This window comes from Camelus dromedarius, chromosome 25 (genome assembly GCF_036321535.1).
Source record: "Camelus dromedarius isolate mCamDro1 chromosome 25, mCamDro1.pat, whole genome shotgun sequence".
NCBI lineage: Eukaryota > Metazoa > Chordata > Mammalia > Artiodactyla > Camelidae > Camelus > Camelus dromedarius.
The window spans coordinates 5,430,577-5,450,580 of record NC_087460.1 but is presented as its reverse complement, the minus strand read 5'-3'; the positions used below and the strand labels follow the sequence as shown (position 1 = coordinate 5,450,580).

The 20,004-nt window shown below is 37.7% G+C and overlaps 1 protein-coding gene and 1 long non-coding RNA gene across 3 annotated transcripts; one reads left to right on the top strand and one right to left on the bottom strand.

Annotated features, from left to right (window-relative positions):
- Positions 1-1,839: 1,839 nt before the first annotated feature.
- LOC105098182 (C-type lectin domain family 4 member E) lies at positions 1,840-6,704 on the bottom strand. Its single transcript, XM_010990814.3, has 6 exons — positions 6,502-6,704; positions 5,580-5,672; positions 4,882-4,971; positions 3,736-3,887; positions 2,994-3,109; positions 1,840-2,188 (listed from the first exon to the last, which is right to left on the bottom strand). The coding sequence occupies exons 1-6, from the start codon at positions 6,536-6,538 to the stop codon at positions 2,038-2,040; spliced, it is 639 nt and encodes a 212-aa protein (XP_010989116.1). The 5' UTR covers positions 6,539-6,704; the 3' UTR covers positions 1,840-2,037.
- LOC135319303 (uncharacterized) lies at positions 5,577-8,937 on the top strand. 2 transcript variants are annotated; one of them, XR_010377785.1, is made up of 4 exons: positions 5,577-5,693; positions 6,757-6,833; positions 7,139-7,300; positions 8,449-8,937. It is a non-coding gene; the product is annotated as an uncharacterized LOC135319303 (long non-coding RNA). The 2 variants fall into 2 exon arrangements; XR_010377786.1 differs by having other exon boundaries at positions 5,582-5,693; positions 6,737-6,833.
- Positions 8,938-20,004: the final 11,067 nt, after the last annotated feature.

Genomic DNA, 20,004 nt, shown 5'->3' with positions numbered 1-20,004 from the left:
TGAGACAAAAGAACTTATTTACAAAACAAACAGACTCACAGACATAGAAAACAAACTTATGGTTCCCAGGGGGGACAGGAGGTGGGTGATGGGATAAATTGGGAGTTTGGGTTTAGCTACTATACTGTACTACTATTACAAGATAGAAAGCTACTATGTATAAAATATATAGTACTATATACTGCTGTATATAAAATAGATAAACAATAAAGTCCCACTGTACAGCACAGGGAACTATATTCAACACCTTGTAATAGCCTACAATGAAAAAGAATGCGAAAAAGGAATATATATATGTATAACTGAATTACTATGCTGTACAGTAGACATTAACACAACATTGTAAATCAACTGTACTTCAATTTTTAAAAAGTTAACAATAAAAAAAAAATTAGGGGCCGAAATAAATCTTAACAGTGGTTTATTTGATGAATACGGTCTTGGGAATATGAATGATTAATTACTCTTTTATTTTTTGTAATGTTCTGAGTTTTCTGGTTCTTACGTATTTGTGTAGCCCTATTTATAAAATGTTATATTTTAAAAGTTTCAATTGGAAGCTCTGCTTCTTAAAGAAGAATTTTCCAGGTAAATAATCTAGGTTCCAATGACCTTTACTCTAACCACTATACCCTTAAGAATTGTTTCTTTCCTTGCCAAACTTTGAAGACAAAGTTGGTTGTATAACCTAAATCCTAAGTAAATGGGGAAATAGCACACATTAATATTTTTGTGTCTTTCAATATTGAAATAAAATTTAAAATAATTACAGCCAACTGAAGAGTAACAACAATGAATAAAAAAATTTATCGTGTTTTCAATGTTCCCTAAATTGACGTTTACAATATGAAAAAAGAAATTAGAAATATATAATTTATTTAATATAGAAATTTTTAATTTGTATAAATAGAAGATATATTTATTGAATTACTTTCAGGTTGGATGACTTGTTTTTCAAGGCATATTGACTTCAAAGCCACAGATTGTCACTTTTGACTAAGAGAAATGAATATTTGTAAAGAAAGCTAACATATGCACTTGTTCTGTTGAATTTCCCCATTCAGTGATTACATGTTAATTCCAATGTATGAATTTTGAGGGTCTCTTTATGGGACTGTGTGCAAGAAACATGGTTATAAGATCTGCTGTGTTACTTACATATTCTTGAATAAACTTACCAGTACTGACAGACTATCATGCAGTAAGTGGGCAGGCTTGAGACAGGTAAGTGTCAAGTTGAATATTCTCTTAGAATAATTTGATTGTTGGACTCTGGCTCTGGCTGAGCAATAGATACCAGTTCAGGTGAGACCCAGTTAGCCAACGGAAGGGAACAGAGAGGAAAGTGAGTTTCTGGGACGAGAGGACTGGAGGACAGCCTCTTTGGAGCTGATTGTTAGCATCGCCTTTCTAAGAAGGGGCAGTAAATGCCTTTGGCCAGAAAGTCCACCCTAGTCTCTTGAGCAGGAATAAGTTTCATGACTTGATGATGTTTCCTACTCATTGTGCAGGAGAACATATTGAGGACATACGCTTGAGTAGGGGGTAAAAGACAGTATGAAATCAAGAAGAGAAGACAGACTTTTCAGAACTAGAAAGAAGACAAATTGACAGAGCCCAAATTCAGGCAATTGTTTAAAGGCACTTTCCAAAATTCTCTTCTTGGCTGGATCCTGTACTCGTTCGATGTCCCTGTATTTTCGTATGAATACTCGCAAATGAAGCAAAAGTACCAAAAGACATTCCTTTCTTCTCACAGCATTGCCAGAGAAACTTGGTAAGTTCTGAGAAACCCCAAGACTGATGTAGAGAACAACGCACTTCAGTCAGTATCATGAATTATACTTCATTCAAAACTACTCATTTTTATTGATAGCAAGACAACAGATACTTAATGATGTCCTTATAAAGTGCAATGCACGCTTTTCTCATATGGGAGCTGTGCAGCTATTTGTTTATGCTCTTGTTACATAGTTAAGTTATGGTTCTCAGTTAAATATTTAAGTTATGCCTTCTGTGTTGGAGATTTTTCTTTGTTCAAATATTTCTTTCTGGCATTTCACAAATCCAATACATACTGAAGAAACAGGTTACGTCATTCCAACTTTGCTTTGGGTTTGAAGAGTCTCTTATGGTGGCGCAGTCCTCCACTGTGGCTATGTTGTTGGGCTCCCCTATGTCCCAGAAGCTGAAACAGACACGGGAGATTTACAGGAGGTGAAGGGACCCATTTATGAGCCAAATCCCATTTGTGTTATTTAACATCACAACACTTTGTGAGGTAGGTATTATAATCTCCTCTTTATTGATGAATAAAAGGAGTCTCTGAGGAGCTAACCAGTTTCTCTATGTCATAGAGTTTGTGAGTAACGAAGCTGATCTGGGTCATTTTGACTTTGTTCTCTGATTCGGTCCCTCATGGCTTTAGACCCAGAATGATATGTTATGGGACAGACTGGTATCCTGATGGATTTCTTTCCTTCACACTCATATCTCCTACGACATTTGGCCCCCTTTATTCTACAGAGTTTGCCTTAACTGAGGTGCATACGTCAATGGTGTTACAGTGCTGGAGTGAAACAACTTTTTAAAGGATCAGAGCCTCCTACTTTTACTCCATAAGAATCTCTTATCTTTCTCAAGTCACTGCTTTTGTCTCATTTACTGCAGTATGGGGGCATAAGACCCTGCATTGCACTCTTTGCCTCTCCTGCATTTCCAGTGAATTAGTGTTCAGTTCCAAGCCCTTTCTCATTTTTGTCTATTATTTCCCATTCATTCTTGAGGGAGTTCCAGGAAATGGGGGAAGCAGACCCTGATGCCTCTCTTTTCCCTCTTCCACATCAGCTCTTTCCCTTCTTGCATCTACTATCACCATGGGTGGACATGACTATACCTCCTGGAACGAAGGCTGTTCCGAGAACTCCCGTCAACCGCAGTCTAACTTCAGGATTTGGGGTAATGTTACAGTTCTCCTACAAGAAGGAAATTACCTGAGAGCCTTTGTGAAAGGTGTACCATCTACCCATTGCCACTGACCCTCGGTCACCTGGTCCGTCAGTCCAATATAAAACTCTTTCTTTTTAGGTTTTGTAAGGAAAAGGAATTCCTATGGAAGATACATACAAAAATTAGGAGATCCATTATTCCAGTGCTGAACAAATGTTGAAGGTAATTGTTATTAAAAGAGAGAAGGTAGGATCTGGACCAGAGATGATAGAAAAATGGGCCTGAAATTGTAAGATCATGGAAGATTATCTCCTGATTTGTTTATTCTGCTAAAACATATGTACCCTAAAATTAAACCAATGAAAAAGAACCATCAGTAAAGAAGGAGGTTCTCAATAACTCATTCAAAGTTTATCTACTGTTATTGGCAACACAAAACTTTATAAATCAGAACTTAAAGATAATACACAATTTTTGCTTGCTGTCTTTCATATGACATGTTCATAAACATGCTGGTCATTCTAAAATGAAGTCCCAGCCCTCTTTTTTTCCAGGCTTACTAATAAGTGAACTGAATGTGGGAATTTCATTTTTTTAGTTTCTTCTAGTAGTGAAAATATATTAAAGTTGGTATTGACTTACAGAAATAGTAAGACTGGCATATATTTCAGCAAATTTTTTAACACATAGTAATTGTATGCCCAATACTGGACACGTGAATGGAAAACAAGATGGCTCCTGTGAAGGATGCTCCACGGACACTGGAGGAAGCTGTACTCTCATTACCTGCTCCTCTAGCGAGTTGATAACCACCAGATGACTCCCCATGCTGGAGCAGTTTTTCAAACTTGCTGTCCAGGTCATGGTGTTAGTAGAAAAGAAGTAACAGCTAGACTGAAAATGCACCCAGTTCAATGGACAGCAATTCTTCAGTGAACCTGGAAGGAGAGGAGTTTCCGTGAGAGCCCCACATGAACTGGGTAAGACAACAGAAGCCTTCCTCGGGGCCGATAAAGCTCACCATTTACAGTCAGAAGTCTTGGAACCCCTCGTTCATGCCCCATAGCTCACCGTCTAAGACTTCTAGTTAAGTTCTATGTCAACAAGCACAGACAGCAATTTTCTTTTTTTTTTTTTTTTTTTTTGAGACATAATCCTTATTTTCCAGATGTCAGTGCCAAACACAACCATATATACAATCTGCCTCGGTTATGCTATTGGTATGGAACCCTATTATCTGTTCACGGACTGCCAAGGTCAGAGAAGGTTATGTATTTTATCTGAGTGACCTGTAAGTAACCATCTCTCGTGTTGGCCTATTAATGTACCCTCAACAGAATCTCCAAACTGCTTGTCCAGATGGGGTCAAGTTCTTAGAAATACAGCATTTAAGCCTTTGAAGTTTCTTAAAAATAAATTGTCCGATCTCTCTTAACTTAATGGTGAGGAAATTATAGCCCAGAGAAGGAAGTCATACTCCAGTCTCATGGGGCATTTTGTAAGACTTGGAACGAGACTATATGGAAGAGTTTAGGGGTATACTTCTGAGGTATTTCCAAATTTCCTCCTCTGTACTTTTTTTTTCCAAGCTCATTTTGGAAGTAGGTGATGAATGAAAAGAAAAAGGGTACCGCTGGGAATGACAGCTTCCTCTTCTAGATTTATTGTTCAGACATATAACTCAAATTTATTCTAAAAGTTTGCTATGATGTCCCCAAGAATTCCTGCCCCAATGCTAACTGACTTTCCAAAGTTCTAATCCTGTCCTCTTCCCAACTCCTCATTATTCTCTGACAGTACAGGCAAGATTTTGTATTTTGCTTTTGAAAAACAGAACCTAATCTAATTACTTTACTTATCCCCCAAATCAATCTAGAAACCAGAAAACGTTGATATGTAAATTTTGATGTCCAAAGTTGAGGGCTGTTATACTTGATCCATCACTATAGCAGGAGAGCTCCATTAAATCCTCACGTGGCTGGACCTTTTTCCCATCACAAAGTTGAAAGATGTGATACGTCACTGTAAGGAAAGGGGCACAGTTAGTGTTCATTACTCTTGAAAAAAACACATTTTATCATTTTTGTAGCCATAACAAATGTACTAATAATTATATTTTCTTACTGTCTACTTTTCCTCCAACTTGGAGAGGAGCTGAGATTTACTTACCCAAAGAAGGAAGAGGGAATTCACACTTCATGGTTTTCCTGATTTATGAAAATGAATATACTTTATTTCAGGCCCAGAGGCCCAAAGAAAACAAATGTGTTTTCAGTCTCTCTTATGCCAAGTCTAACCTCTCAACCCTTCCTTCCAAAAAGTGATTTGTTGTGTCCCTGGCTAAGATGGCATACAGAAGGTTACACTAATGATAGGGCTACAAAGGCAGAGGACTCAGGGCCACTAAGGAGGTGGAAGATGTGTACCATGAAAAATGTGTCTCAGGTCACTGAAATTTGGTAACAGCTTTGTGCTAGTTGGAGTTTCTGGCTTGAGGAATAACCTGGAGATAAATAAGGGGAAAAGTGGAACAGAAATACCCTTTGTGGGAGGAGGGAACCCACAGGCAGCAAGGAAGAATTTACTCCTAATATTCACCAGGGAGATTGAATTTGACCTTCAGAACTCACCAACACATTTGGCGATAAAACAGACACTGAGCAGTAGGATGGAGACCCCAGCAACAGTCCATAAGAACACCTGGGAAGAGAAGCATCCGTTCTCTGCAGAAAGACACAAACATGGTCAGTCTTCCCTAGGAAGACACAAAAGAGATCTAAGAAATTCGTATTCAACCTTGCTTGTTTCCTTCTACTCGCTTTGTCTATATTGAGTAGTTCTCAAACTTCGGCCTGCATCAGAATCATTTGGAAGGTTTGCTGAAACACAGATCATGGGGTCTCACCTCCAGAGTTAAATATTCAGTAGAGCTGGAATGGAGCCAACAAGTTCCCAGGAGCTGCAGATGCCGCTGGTCTGGGGATCACACTTTTAGAACCACTCAAATAATCCATCCCTGCTCTTAAGACTGGCTCATGGACATGGGCAGATGTGCAATTCTTCCTTTCTAACCCTCTCAGATGTTTTCCCCCCATCTTTCCCTATCTTTCTCTCTCCCTTTCTCCATCTCCCTCTTCCCTGCTTTTCTTGCCTGTCTCCTGTTCTCCTCTTTTCAGTGTCTCCTCTTCCAAGCCCTTCGTAAATCAATCAGATAAAACATTAACCATCTAGAAGTTCCTCTCTTGCTCCCTTCCAATATGCATTTTACAGACAAGGAGAGCAAGTTCCAGAGATGTGAGGTGACTTGCCCAGTGGGACACAATAAGCTATGCAAAGGGTAGAAACAGCAGTCAGGTAGCTCTCCCTGAACTCAATCTCCAGCAACCCCTCCTATGTTACACCTAGTCTTCTAGCCATTCTCTTAATTTCCTTGCTTTCATTCTCTGTCTCTGTCACTCCTGCTTTACTTTTCTCTTGTCCTGTCCTCAGCATATCCATCATCCCTTCCAAAAACAGGATCCTTGAAAGAAAAGGGATAGTTGCAAAGTTTACCTGTGCGTTGGGATGCTGATGATTTGGACGAGCTCATTCTTTCTTTCTCTTTCTCTCTCCTTCCTCCTCTGTGTCTCTCCTGTCTTTCTCTCCTCAGTTTCTGAGTCCGAGAGTGTTTTGTTGACAAGATTCAAAGAAAATGAATCTGAAAGTTGAACACTTCATCTGTGTTTTAGGAAGCTCAACCCTAAGACATGAGAAAATTAACTTGTTCTGTGGCTGTGTGTTTAATCAGGATTTCCTTTCTTGCATAAGGAGGACAAGGGAGTTTACTGGGCAACAAGTCCATCGCCTCGCTCCACAAAACAACAAAATGGGGAAATGATGAAATGGTAAGCTTCAACAAACCAAGCCGACCTTGGGGAGCTATGATGGGCTTAAAAATGTTGTTTTACTTTGGTGCTTTCTTCCAGGCCTAACTGACGCCTGATTTTTTCCTTAACACCTGTGGAGCCCACCTTGCACTCCCAAAGTGACTTTGATCTTTACTACGACACATTTGTCAACTTAAGAGGAGACAAACTCCAAGTCTTGACAACACTTAGCACAGAGCCGGGCACACTGTATATGAATTTATACCCCAGCAATGTGAATTTCTTTTTGTCTTTTATGTCTTTTCTTCCTCTTTCACTTGCAGCTCTTGAACAGTCTACGTGGATTTATATGTCTTTCATCAAGTGCTGACTACTAGGCTGTTTTATCGCTCCGCCTCATGCCCCGCCTCACGCAGTGTGACTACGCACTGTGGACCGCAGCTCAGTCTCTCACATCGTAACGCTTCTGAAGCTTCAGAGACTCAGTGGGTGGTTTAATTCCATTGTTCTGAATTATTTCGGGATCTTTGTTTTATATCGGAGCCTATTTCTTCTAATGGAGGAAGTGAATTTGAATGTTAGAAGAAGCAATTTCAATTAGACATTAGAATATAAATCTTTTCCAGGCTAGTTGGATATAGTAATGTCCCGTTACTATCAAATACTTAAGAATAAGATCAGCTGGTCCCAGCTGACTTAAGTTCACATTAGTTTTATATATGTAAGTATATATATATATCTATCTATATATATCTATATATATCTCTATCTTCTCGTAATCCCCACCCCCAGTGAGTCATAGACTTCTCATGTGTTAGAAAATATCTCTGTTCTTAAGGGACTTTTTATTGTTTCAGTGTATCCCTATTCTCAAAGGGACTTTTTATTGTTTCAATTCCCTCTGCATTCTCCATTTAATAGTTACATAGGTTTATTAAAGAATGTTTAAAAATTATACACACTTATATTATAAACATAAAATATACATATTTAATGGCTTTTGACCAGTAAAAAGAAAGAAATTACTTAGTGGGTGAATTAATTATATGAATTATTATATGAGGAATCATAGTGACTACAGTCAATTATTTATTAATTATGATCAATCAGCAGGAATCAATATTAAACAAATTTGCATTAATAATTTAACAAATATATAATTAGATAATAATAATTAATAGCCATGTTTCCAGCCAAACTATGTGTATGATTTTATTCTTTGTTTTATCACTTTTTCCCAAATTATAAAAATAATGCTTTTATGGTTTAAAATATGAGAAAAATATGACACTAAAAGACCACCCATCGACCCTCAGTGCACTCTTCTGAAGTCAGTCACAGTTGATGATTTCTTGTATATACTTTGAGAGACTTTTTAAAAGTTTATATATAGTGTAGTTTCTATAATATATTGTTCATTCACTTTTATCCAAATAAGATCATACCATGCATGCTTCTGTGTTTTGAGATTTACTTTTATATTCATCAGGTGTATTTGGACATCTTCCTAATTCTGCTGTTTAAGTTTTTTCATAATTTATAGACCAGGTACTTCTGAAGGATATTTAAATAATTTCTAGTTTGTTCTCCCTCTAACAAATGAGGCAATGACTACCTTTATTCTTATTTGCAGGTGCACATTTTTTGGCTCAGTGATACACAGCCAAGGGTTAACATCAATATTTGGCTTGAGCCTTCAGAAAATAACATTCTGGGATATAAAATAAATCTAAAATGTCATCTGAAAGCAATTATTTTCATTGTAACTTAATATTGAAACCTTATTAGGTAAATGTAACGCAGGGACATTACAGGGTGGGAACATTAGTTACTCGTCAGAGCAGGTGGTACTTTCTTGTGGTCACTATGCTGCAGATTTTCCATATGAGACAAACACTTCATTGTGGGGGAGCAGAGAACCACATATGTTTGGATATTTCACTTTTCTTTAATCCTTTCTTATTCATACTCTTTAACAACAGCCAAGCATACTTACTGTAACAAATATGATTTTTCATGAATTTTGTTGAACAAGATTCTGGAATTTTTCTCCCTTAATGAAATTTTGAAGTGGCAAAATGGATATTCTGCTGTTAATTTATCTTTGTAAGATGTGAACAATTCCCAGATAGAATTCATCTTAAAAGATTTATAACCTAAATGGAAATTAAACAACAAAAATGATTTATTTTATTTTTAAAGATTCTGATGTCTAACAGAGGTATTCTGCAAAGATGAGAATGATGATATAATTAATTTCTATTACATTTGTATTCAAATTTTATAAATGTGTGTTAACTATATATCTAAATTTTTATGGATGATTTTATTAAAGCTATCTAGATATTTCACTTTTTAAATATTTGTACCTACTATAAATTTCCCTATTAATTTTATAATTTTAAAATAACTTTTATAATAACTACTACTTAATATTAGTTATACAATTTTTAAATAAAGTTCTTGATATTTGACTTTGTATATAAATTTAACAGCTTTTCCAAAAGCATTATTGTAGTATTTTATTCTTTTTTTGGTAGCATTTTTATTCTTGACAATATATATAGACTTATATTTCATCACACTGCACGGAGTTTCAATATAGAAATCACATAAAGAGATTTTTTTATTCAATTTATAGGTCAAATACTTGGTTATATTTAAACAAAGACACAAATATTAACAATAAATCCAAACAAATGCTAAGTCTGTATTATTGATATTGATTAAATAAGATGATTACCTGTGTGATTACATGAGCAATAATGACACACAAGTCAAGGGAGTCCAGAAATGACCTACAGGCAGACATCCAGCTACTTGGCCTTCCACAGCTAGACACTGAGGTCTTTGTTAAAATGCAGATTCTGGCTGATAAGGTAGCCTAGAGCCACAGGCACGTTCCCTACCTTTGTATGCTTGTTTAATTTCAGTCCCCAGTTAAATTGCTAACAGGAGGCTCGCCTTATGCAAAAGTATGCATGTTTAAAATTTATAGTAGATAACAATACATTGTCATTTAAGACTTTTATACCAAATTACATGCTCACCTAATGGTAAACAACATGCAAGTTTCTCTAAATCCTTACCAACACTGGGCACTATCAACATTTAAAATATCCAATCTGAAAGGCAGAAAATGATACCTCAAACCTTTTGTTTTTTCATTTCGTTAACTACAAATGACGTTAATCTTTCAGTTTAAGGGGGGAAGGTATAGCTCAAGCAGTTGAGTGTATGCTTAGCATGCATGAGGTCCTGGGTTCAATCCCCAGTGCCTCCTCTAAAAAAATAAATAAACCTAATTATCTCCCCCCACCAAAATAAAAATGAAAATAAAACGAAACAAAAAAGGTCTTTTAGTTTAATTTGTTTATCTTTATTTTCTTAGAAACTGTTCATAATTGTAGATAATTTTGGGGAGGGTATATTTCATCTGTTTCTTACTGATTTGTAAAAGTTCTTTACATACTTAGGAATTATCCATATATTATTCATACATGTGGCAAATATTTCTCCCAGTTTGTTGTCTTTGGCTTTATTTATTTATTTAGTGGTCGAATAGAAGCTTTTATTTTATTAATTCTAAGAACTTTTCATACGATACCTTTCATCACCTGTATCCCACATTAAGTTAAAAAAAAAGAGAAAACTTTTTTTTTCTTTTCAGTTTTAGGGTACGTTTCCTTTTCTCTTCAAACTGTTTCCTCCAATTTTAGCTGACGAGATCAAGACTTCTTTGTGTCCCTCTTGCCATATTCTTACTTTGACTGTGAATTTCTTATGGATCAATGTTTGAATGAAAATGCTAACGTTTCTCCTAAAACAAAGCAACATGTCCTAACCACAAACTAGTCCAAAACCACATTTAGAGGGGCAATCACGTACTGTAGAATGTTGGAAGGGACTTTTTAATTACTGATGAGAACGAGACATGGCAGTTATTCCTGTATTGTACAAAGGGAGAGACAGCAGACCACTCACAAGTCTGGGGATATGTGAAGGGACCCATGAAGTTGAGAGTTAACATTTATTCATTCAACAAACACTTATTGATCCAGGTGTTATTCTAGGTGGCAGGAATACTGACGTGACAGAGCAGACAAAAACCCCTACTTTCATGGCAGATATTTTCGAGTGGGTGGAGAAACAATGGGTAACACCACAAAGAATTTAAGTAAACTACAGAGTATGTTAGGCGATGATAAATAATATACAGAAAAAATACAGCAGGAAAGGAAATAGGAAATCTCTACTCGGAAGGGAGGTTAAATTTTAAATAGGGCGGTCAAGGAAAGTCTTACTGAGAAAGAGATCATCAACTTGACAGAAGAGGCAGAGGGAATACAAAGCCCCAGGTCACAAGCAGACCGGCAGGTCTGAGCACCAGCCAGAGGAACAGGCAGGAAGCGGAGGAGCGAGGGGCGGAGGAGGGAGGGGCGGAGCAGCCGCTGTTGAGGTCCAGGAAGTAACGAAGCGCAACATCTCAGAAAGCTTCGTCGACTGTATTTGAGACTCTGGCTTTCGCTCTGACTTAAGTGCGAAACCACTGGAGGTTTTGCAAAGAGCAGCGTCCTAATGTGTGTTTTTTTTTTTTTTTTTTAACCTTTTAACAAGATCACTGTAGCTGCTGCATTGGGGGGAAATAAACCAAATCGCGGAAGTCATTTATACGTTTACTGTAATGATCCATATTACAGATGAGGCCTTATCAGGCCAGGTGGCAGAGTAGAAGGCAGTAAGAAATTTTAAAATGCCACGTGTATTTTGAAGGCTAACCCAGTAGGACTACTGATGAATAGGTATGAATTATCAAGGAAAGAAAGGAGTTAAGGAGATCTCCAACAGTCCAGCCCTTTGGCTTGAGCATTTACAAGGTTGGGGTTGTCCAACTGGCCATATGGTACCCATCCCTCTTATATAAGAAGGGGTCTGAACAGAGAGGGATATGTAAATATTCCGTCCGCCTTTTTAAAAGTCATTTGATCTTTTAGGAGACAGCCATATATGCAAATGGCTAAAAGCTTATTTCTCAACCAAGTTTTGTATTAATTTGATGTATTTCCCTGATTCTCACAGTCTGTTTTCTTGATCTTAATTCTTAGAGTTATTGTAGCATGGTTGAATTTTATTTATTCTTTTTTTTAGTTTCCTTTTTACCTATTTACCTCTTGTCTGCTACATGAGTTTCATAGCCTTCATAGCCTTCAGCTAGATCAGTATGTCCTTAGGACATACTCTTCGGTCTCTATACCTCTGTATCAGTACAGGACGGGGTCCATTTGTTCACTGCTGTTTACTCACATGGATCACGCTGACTTGTTTATAATTGTTGCCCAATAAATGTCGAAATTCTGAATGCCTGTGTAGATTACATAGGTATTTTAGTGGAGTGGTATACGACTCTTGGGGAAACTAGCCAGGCAGCTTTTCATTTTGGTCAGATTTACCACGTTTATTGTCTAAGAACACAACCTCATTTAGGTGTTCATGGTTAACGCGTACTGATCATTTATGTCAATTGGAGACTGATTCTTCAAGGCTCTACTTTTCCATCCCGAAGTGGTTAGCTAGTGTCTGGCAGCAGGAAGTGGTTTCCCTTTTCTTCGTTTCTCAGCTCGTTGCTCTAATCAAGGCAGCGCTACTAGGGGTGACGTGAGGGCGGGGTTACCAGACAGCATACAGGATACCCAGTTAATTTTGAATTTCACATAAACAGTGGAACTGGCTGTCGTGCATTTTTATTTGCTAAATCTGGCAGCCCTCTACAGGGGGACACCTGTGCTCCTGTTCACAATGGTTTTAATGTCACACTGAGAGTTAACAGAAAAACAGGTTCCCAACAAAATCCTTGTTTGGGGGACCTTACAAAACAGCACGGCAACATTTAGAAAATTAATCTCCCTGACCGTAAAGTGTGCTCCCCTCCCCCGCCTCTGGTTAAGTGACACCAAAATCTGAATCTGGCTGCTTAATGCAGGAGGCTACCAGCTCCACTTTGTAGATTTTCTTGGTTAGGTGAGCCTTCCTGCCACAGTGAATTTCGCTATGACTGTCCTGCACGGGAACCCACGTGATGGGACCAGCGAAGCCAAGCATTACAGGGTTGCGGTGCCCTCTAGTGGACGTCTGGTTTCCCACAGGGACCAAGGCCTCGGGCTGCCCTGAAACAGCTCTATTCCCCCCTCCCCCTCCACTGCTGTCTTGAGGGGCTGCGCGTCCTACCAGTCTAAGGAGACAGGAACTAGGAAATCTAAATGTCAGAGACCACAGTAATTCTTAACTTTGCTTCAACATTTTCAACTTCATATAATCTTTTTTATTTTTTACAAAATGGGTATCACAATGGTTTCCTTATCAATTTGTAAGGTAGTTTTGATGGTTATGGAGGAAACGGACAGGTGAGCCTCTAGCACTGTTCTAGCTAAACTTCAGATAATTTGGACTCCAAAGAATTTAGTGAATGGCTGCCTTGTGCCAACTGATGTTTTAAGAACGTTGAATGCTATGGAATTGAACAGAATAAAGGAAATGATGAGGAGAGGATAAGTAACAAATCTTTCCACCAATTCTTTGTTTTTCTATTTTCCCTTCATCATAATAATTAATGCTACTAACTTCTGATGAAAAGACTCCTTTATAGAAGAATGTTTTTTTTTTTACCAGAATTTTTTTTTACCTTCTAAAATGCAAGAATATGGTACGATTTCCATGGGTGTGGGCATGATATTCTCAGATCCTCATAATAGAATGATTTGTTCCTTTGTCCACAGATTATTTCAAAGACTCAGGACAAGTTGTGACATGGGTGAACTCTCTCCTTTTTTCTCTCCTTTTAGTCCCTCTCATCTGTTTTTCAAGATGGCAGTTATTTTGTGATGCCCTGACGGCTCCTTCATAATGGAAATGGATACCTTTCCAAAGACATTTATTTCTGTCGTAAAGTTGGTTTTCTAACAGTGAAATTTTAGTCATTTGGCCACAGAGAATGTATAATGTCTACCAGGAATTCCTGAATGACACCACTGAGCTAAGCACTTACCTGGTGCATTAACAATACAACAGCAATTGTATATTGTGCTGCGAAATTGTGGTTAGTTCTTGCTCGGTAATAATGTCTTAACACGTTTCTCTTTGGGCCTGGTTTTGCCTAGAGAGGGTTTTTGGATTTTTTTTTCTGTTTGTTTCTTTTTACTAATTTGGGGTTAAACAAATCAACAATCTCAACCAATAGGCTCTTCCTCAAACTTATATTTTGCGGGGTTGGGAGAAGATGAGTTATCTTGTAATAGTTTTGTTCTTGTTCAGAGAGAAAGAATTGTTTCATAATTAACTTGTGCTTCAACAGAAATAGTACCTAGAATATTTTTCTGTTGGAAGTAAATTTACCAATCAATCAGGCTGAACCGTTTAGTCTAAAAAATATTTGCCTACTTTGTTTTTCATTGTCCTATTGGATTGTCCATGGTTTGACTGAATTTACTACATGATGACTTTGGATTGGCGATTCAAAGTTGCTCACCTTTAACTTGTACTTTGTGACCTTTTTTTGACTTCACTCAGCATTGGCTGCCAAGCAGCAATCTGAAACTTTAGGCGTGTTGAAGCTTGCCGGAAGAAATCCAAATTCCCAGTCACATCTCTCCCCTGGCTTCCTACTTGCCATCGGCAGTGTCCTCCCTTTAGAGGTTTGGAATCTTCCAAACATATTTTTATCCACTGTCTCTATTGTAACTGAAGGCAGGTGCAGGCCCACAGGGCAGAAACTTTTTAATGACTGTAATTTTTGTCTGAAAGCGAAAGAAGAAAAAAAAAATAAAGAGTAAAGTTAATTAAATGATTAAAAGTTTTCATTAATAACAGTGGAAGTCACAGGCCCTGTGGGAAGTACCAGCTCCTGCATTTGTTTTCAGCAAAGGGCTCGAGAATATTCTCAGAGGAGGCGTATCCTTAGGCATAATTATGAAGTTGCTAAAGTTTGTTTCAGCAGAATCATCACTGTCATGGTTGCCTTTCTGATTATTAGCAAGCGTTTTCCCAGCCCTGCCTAGAAACTTTATTTCTGTTCTAGATCTTTCTTTTTCTTTCTTTTTTTTTTAATATACATTTTTATTGAAGTAGAGTCGGTTTACAATGGTGTGCTATTTTCTGGTGTACAGCACAACGCTTCAGTCATACATGCATGTACATATATTCATTTTCATATTCTTTTTCGCCATAAGTTACAGCAGGGTATTGAGTATAGTTCCCTGTGCTCTACGGTGTGAACTTGTTGTTTACCTGTTTTCTGAATGTTCAATATCTTTCTAATGCCTCGTGGACAAGCAGGCCCTGTCTTTAGAAGCGACACCCCACGCCCTGGTCTCTATATTACTTTAAATCAGAACCGACAAAAGCAAGCCTTTAGATGAAATTAAACTAAATTAAATTAAGCCTTTAAATCAGAACAATTGACTGTATGTTTCTGTTCCTTCCAGGCTGTGTCCACAGACTAAGCTGAGATGTCCTCTGTGACAGACACAGAGGTACCCACGTCCAGCTTAGGACAGGCCCCCAAAGCACTAATCCAAGAAATTGTAGGGACGTCAGTCATGCCGATAGGTTGGTAGGAAATCAAAGTTTTTCCACTGAAGCTTGCTTGGGCACCTACTAACTCATATTCTTTTCATTTAAAAAACCTTTATTACTTTTTTTACTTTGGGGGAGGAGGTAATTAGGTGTTTATTTATTTATTTGCTTATTTTTTAATGGAGGTGCTGGGGATTGAACCCAGGACTTTGTGCATGTTAGGTACGTGTCCTACCACTGAGCTACACCCTCCCTCCCAACTCATTTTCTTTTAAAGGATATCTTTTTTATTTTTACTTTTGGCAGGGGAAGGAAATTAGGTTTATTTATTTATTTTTAATGGAGGCACTGGGGATTGAACCCAGGACCCTGTGCGTGCTAAGTGTGCGCTCTACCACTGAGCTCTACACTCTCCCTTTATATTCATGTTCTTTTTGTTGAAGTCTGCTCCTCTCGCACATGCTGTTTGCCCTCTCCCCAAGTGTCCTGCACTGGCTGTGAGCTGACTCTTAGTGACCGATTGTCTAGAAACCTATTGACTTGTCTGCCTCTAAAGAGATTTCCCACTGAGTAAAGGACAGAAAATTGGGTGAATATAATCATGCCTCACATGCACCATCCTTTCCTGTGAAACACCATCGTTATTGCAACTTCTAATTATAGTTCCTTCCGCAAACCACTGTAATTCTAGGTCCTGGGATATGATCTGTTATGCTAAGGAGACAGGAACAAAGAGACCGGTCCTGGGGTACAGGTCTTCCTGTGGGAAACACAACAGAGTGTTTCATTTACAAGATACAACACATAGATTTTTCTTGTACTTTTGAGCTGTCCACTCATGAGAGCTCATAATCTAAATTTTAAAAATGAAGTATCTCTAGGATCTTGAGACTCTCTGGCAAAATGTGAATTTAGATGACCAGAGGAAGGAAGGAAAGTAAAATTTAAAATATGTAGTAGCACACAAATAAAGTATAAAAAATCCACTTTATGTTTTCCATAAACTTAGCTGAGAGAAACAGTATATAAATGAAGAAAAGCAATGAGAACTGACTTCTTTTGCAAGCCTTATCATTAGCCAGACATACAGATGAAGGTGACCAAATATTTGAGTAGATACTTGGTTTTTGGAAAGTATTACTAGTCTTATTTTACAGATTAAAATATTGAAGCTTAAAGAACTAAAATGATTTGGCATATATCATAGAGTTAGTTGGAACTGCCCAGATTCGGGGCAGGAGACCTTGAACTCTGTCCTAGCCTGCCTTTAGTGAAACCTTGGTGTGTTATATTGTTGCTGCGAGAAGGTAAAATAATAATTATGCCATCAAGGTCCAACACTGGTGACAAATATAGAGGTGATGGCAAAGGAGTTGGCTAAGAGAAATAAATAATTTGCTCTCTCCATCTTGCTGTGGCTTATTAGGGATACAGGTGAGGTCAGACTCCATACCCAGTCATTTTATTTAAAATCTATCAGTTATTGATTAAGGGTAAAACTACCTAAGTAGACAAAGTATCCATTTACAAGCTAATGTTGGATCAGTCCACTCTCACCTAATGTACTGTGCATATTCTTTGTCCCCAGTCATTGTTGATGGATACTTAGGTTGTTTCCATGGATTGACTATTGTAAATGATGCTATCTTTTCAAGTTAATGTTTTCACTTCCTTTTGGATGAATACCCAGAAATGGAATCGCTGGGTCATATGGTGGTCCTATTTTTAATTTTTTTGAGGAAACTCCATACTGTTTTCTGTGGTGGCTGTATCAATATGGTACAATATGTCTGTACCATTACAGTCCCATCAGTTATCCGCAAAGATTCCTTCTTATCCATATCCTCATCAGCACTGGTTAGTTCTTGTCTTTTTGATAGTAGCCATTTTACCAGGAGTGAGGTGTTATCTCATTGTGGTTTTTGACTTGCCTTTCCCTTCTGATTAGTGATGCTGAGCACCTTTTCATGTACCTGTTGGTCATTCACATATCTTCCTTGGAGGAATGCCCATTTTTAAGTTGGATCATTTTTGTTGTTGTCGCTTCTATTTTTTGTTTTTGTTTTTGCTGTTGAGTTGTATGAGTCCCTTACATATTTTGGCTATTACTCCTTTATCGGATATATTTGCGAATATTTTCCCTATTCTTTAGGTTGCCTTTTCATTTTGTTGAAAGTTTCTTTTGCTGTACAGACACTTTTTTATTTATTTTGTTGCTTGTGTTTTAGGTGCCCTATCCAAGAAGTCACTGCCAAGACCCGTATCCAGAAGCTTTTTCCCTACGTTTTCTTCTAGGAGTTTTATGGTGTCTGGTCTTACGTTTAAGTCTTTAATTCATTTATAGTTACTATTTCTTTATTCAGACAAGCTTAGAGATTCTACTGATACCTTTGAGAAGATAGGATAGAAGGCCTGGGAGTTAAGCTGTCACTGTACTCCCTAATACTTATCACCATCTCATATATATTTTACTAACTGATTTTGATATTTCGTTATCTCTCCCAACTAGGATACAAATTTCACAAGGTCAAAGGTTACTATTTTTTTTCTTTTTTTGTCACTGTTGCTTATTGCTGTATTCCTAATGCTTAGAACAAAGTTATGATAGTAACTAATGGTCATAGAACAAAATTACGTCAATAACTAACAGTTATAGGGTATTTACCATGTGCTTTGTAACTAGGATGATTATGTAATTTATATTGCAAACTGGGACTGTTTTTAGGCTAAAAGGGAGGTTCTATTAATAATTATGAAAGGACAATCGGAATCAAGAGTGTCTAAGGCAAACTAGGATTCACAGTTACTCTGTGTACATCTGTTCTACACAAATTGTACTTGTGTTTTACAATTATTTCCTCATTTAATCTTCATTACAACGCTTGAGGTGCTTACCATTGTTATACCCATCCTGCAGATGAGGTAGGTATCATTGTTGTCTCAGTTTTACAAACGAGGAGACCATCGCACAGAAAGACTAATTGTTTAGTTACGGCCACCCAACGAGTGTATTGAAAAGCCAGGATTTGAACCCAAGTAGTGTTCTGGTCTCAGGGGTCATGATCACTCTGGTATATTAACTTGAAAAATATCTGTGGCTTAAAGAATAAACCGCACTCTCTCTGATACCCTCTGTAGTTTCAAGTACTCTCCACTGGGACACTCGAAAGAGAGATGACTCAGGATTTTTTCTTATAAAGCATAGAATAGCTCCGTGATTCATGGATAGTTCTGTACAAACAAGAGAAAAACCCAGGCCCTTAGTGTGAGATGGTATATACCAATAGCAGACTCATATATTCATTTATCCCAATGCAAGAATTATATTCTGACTATGGATAAATATAAAAACAGATACAAGTTAATTGAAAACAATTTTATATTTACTATATAAAGTGTTTGGTTAATTATTTGGATAACATTTTAATGCCATTTACTAAAGCTTTTTTAATAGAAGATGAAGTCTATCCCATGTGATACACTTCCAAGGACATGTGCAGTGATCATCTCAGGTGTAGAATTGATGGAAGAGAAATGGGAGTGAGCTAGAGGGAGAAAAATAGATTCTCATTTTTCCAGTTTTTGAGACTAACACAGTCACTGTCTCAAGATCACTTTTACTGACTTTCTGGAGAAAATTTCCTTCAATTTAATGTTTAATTTTGTTTATCAGCTGGTCTATGTCCAGATCTCTCTGTGATGAAAAACATTAATAGCTACATTCACAGCATAGGTGCTTTTTTCCTTCCTTCCCAATATACAAAATTACATTTGTTCAGGACCTTCAGAAAACCGGTATCTGGCTCAGGAGAAAGGACAGGACACTGATGTTTTTTAAATCCTCTTCTCACCAGGAGACCAAAAAGTTTAACTTCCTAACATTTTTATATGAATTATATTCACTTTTTTTCTAGAGCTCTGAAAGAACACCGAGACACATAATGGGCAACAGTGTTAGTCTGTTATCCTCACCTAGGAAATTTCAGCAGAGAAGCACAAATAAACAACAATGACAAAGATGGGGATTTCACTATAGTTTCACTAAAGAGGAACAATGTAGTGAATTTTGGAAAGTCCGCGAACTTTGGAGTCAGACCCTGAATTTAGGCTGTGTAATCTAGCTTGTTTTTTCCATTAAGCCTGCTTCCTCACCTCTAAAATTTATGATGAAAAGACTATCACGGCCGTAGCAGAGCGATCAAGGTTGGTATCACTGAGTAATATGTATCGACATCAACTGCCCGTGGATGCGGTGCCCTGAGGAGAACCACACCAGCTTGCGCATCCTCCCCACTGCCTCGTCACTGCGCATCCTCCCCCCGTGCATCCTCCGCACTGCCTCCCCCCTGTGCCTCCTTCTCACTGCGCATCCTCCCTACTGCGCATCACTTCAAACTTATCATGAGAAACCATCAGGAAACTCACACTGGGGCATACTCTACAAAGTAACTGATGAACACCTGTCAAAAGTGACATGTCAGAAAGGCAAGGAAGAACTGAGGACCTGTTATAGTTTGGAAGGAACTAAGGAGGCAGGACAAAACTAAATCCAAGGTGCAATCTTAGATTGGATCCTGAAGCAGAGAAATGATGGAATATCTGGTGAAATTTGAATCAGTTC

Bases quoted from the DNA above. Each gene is read 5' to 3' on its own strand.
- LOC105098182 (XM_010990814.3), bottom strand. From the start codon at position 6,538: ATGAGCTCGTCCAAATCATCAGCATCCCAACGCACAG. The intron at 3,888-4,881 runs GTATAACAGCCC...CTCTCCTTCCAG, and splicing joins CTGCTATAGTGATGGATCAA to GTTCACTGAAGAATTGCTGT. The intron at 2,189-2,993 runs GTAATTTCCTTC...TGTCTGTTTCAG, and splicing joins CCTTTCACAAAGGCTCTCAG to CTTCTGGGACATAGGGGAGC.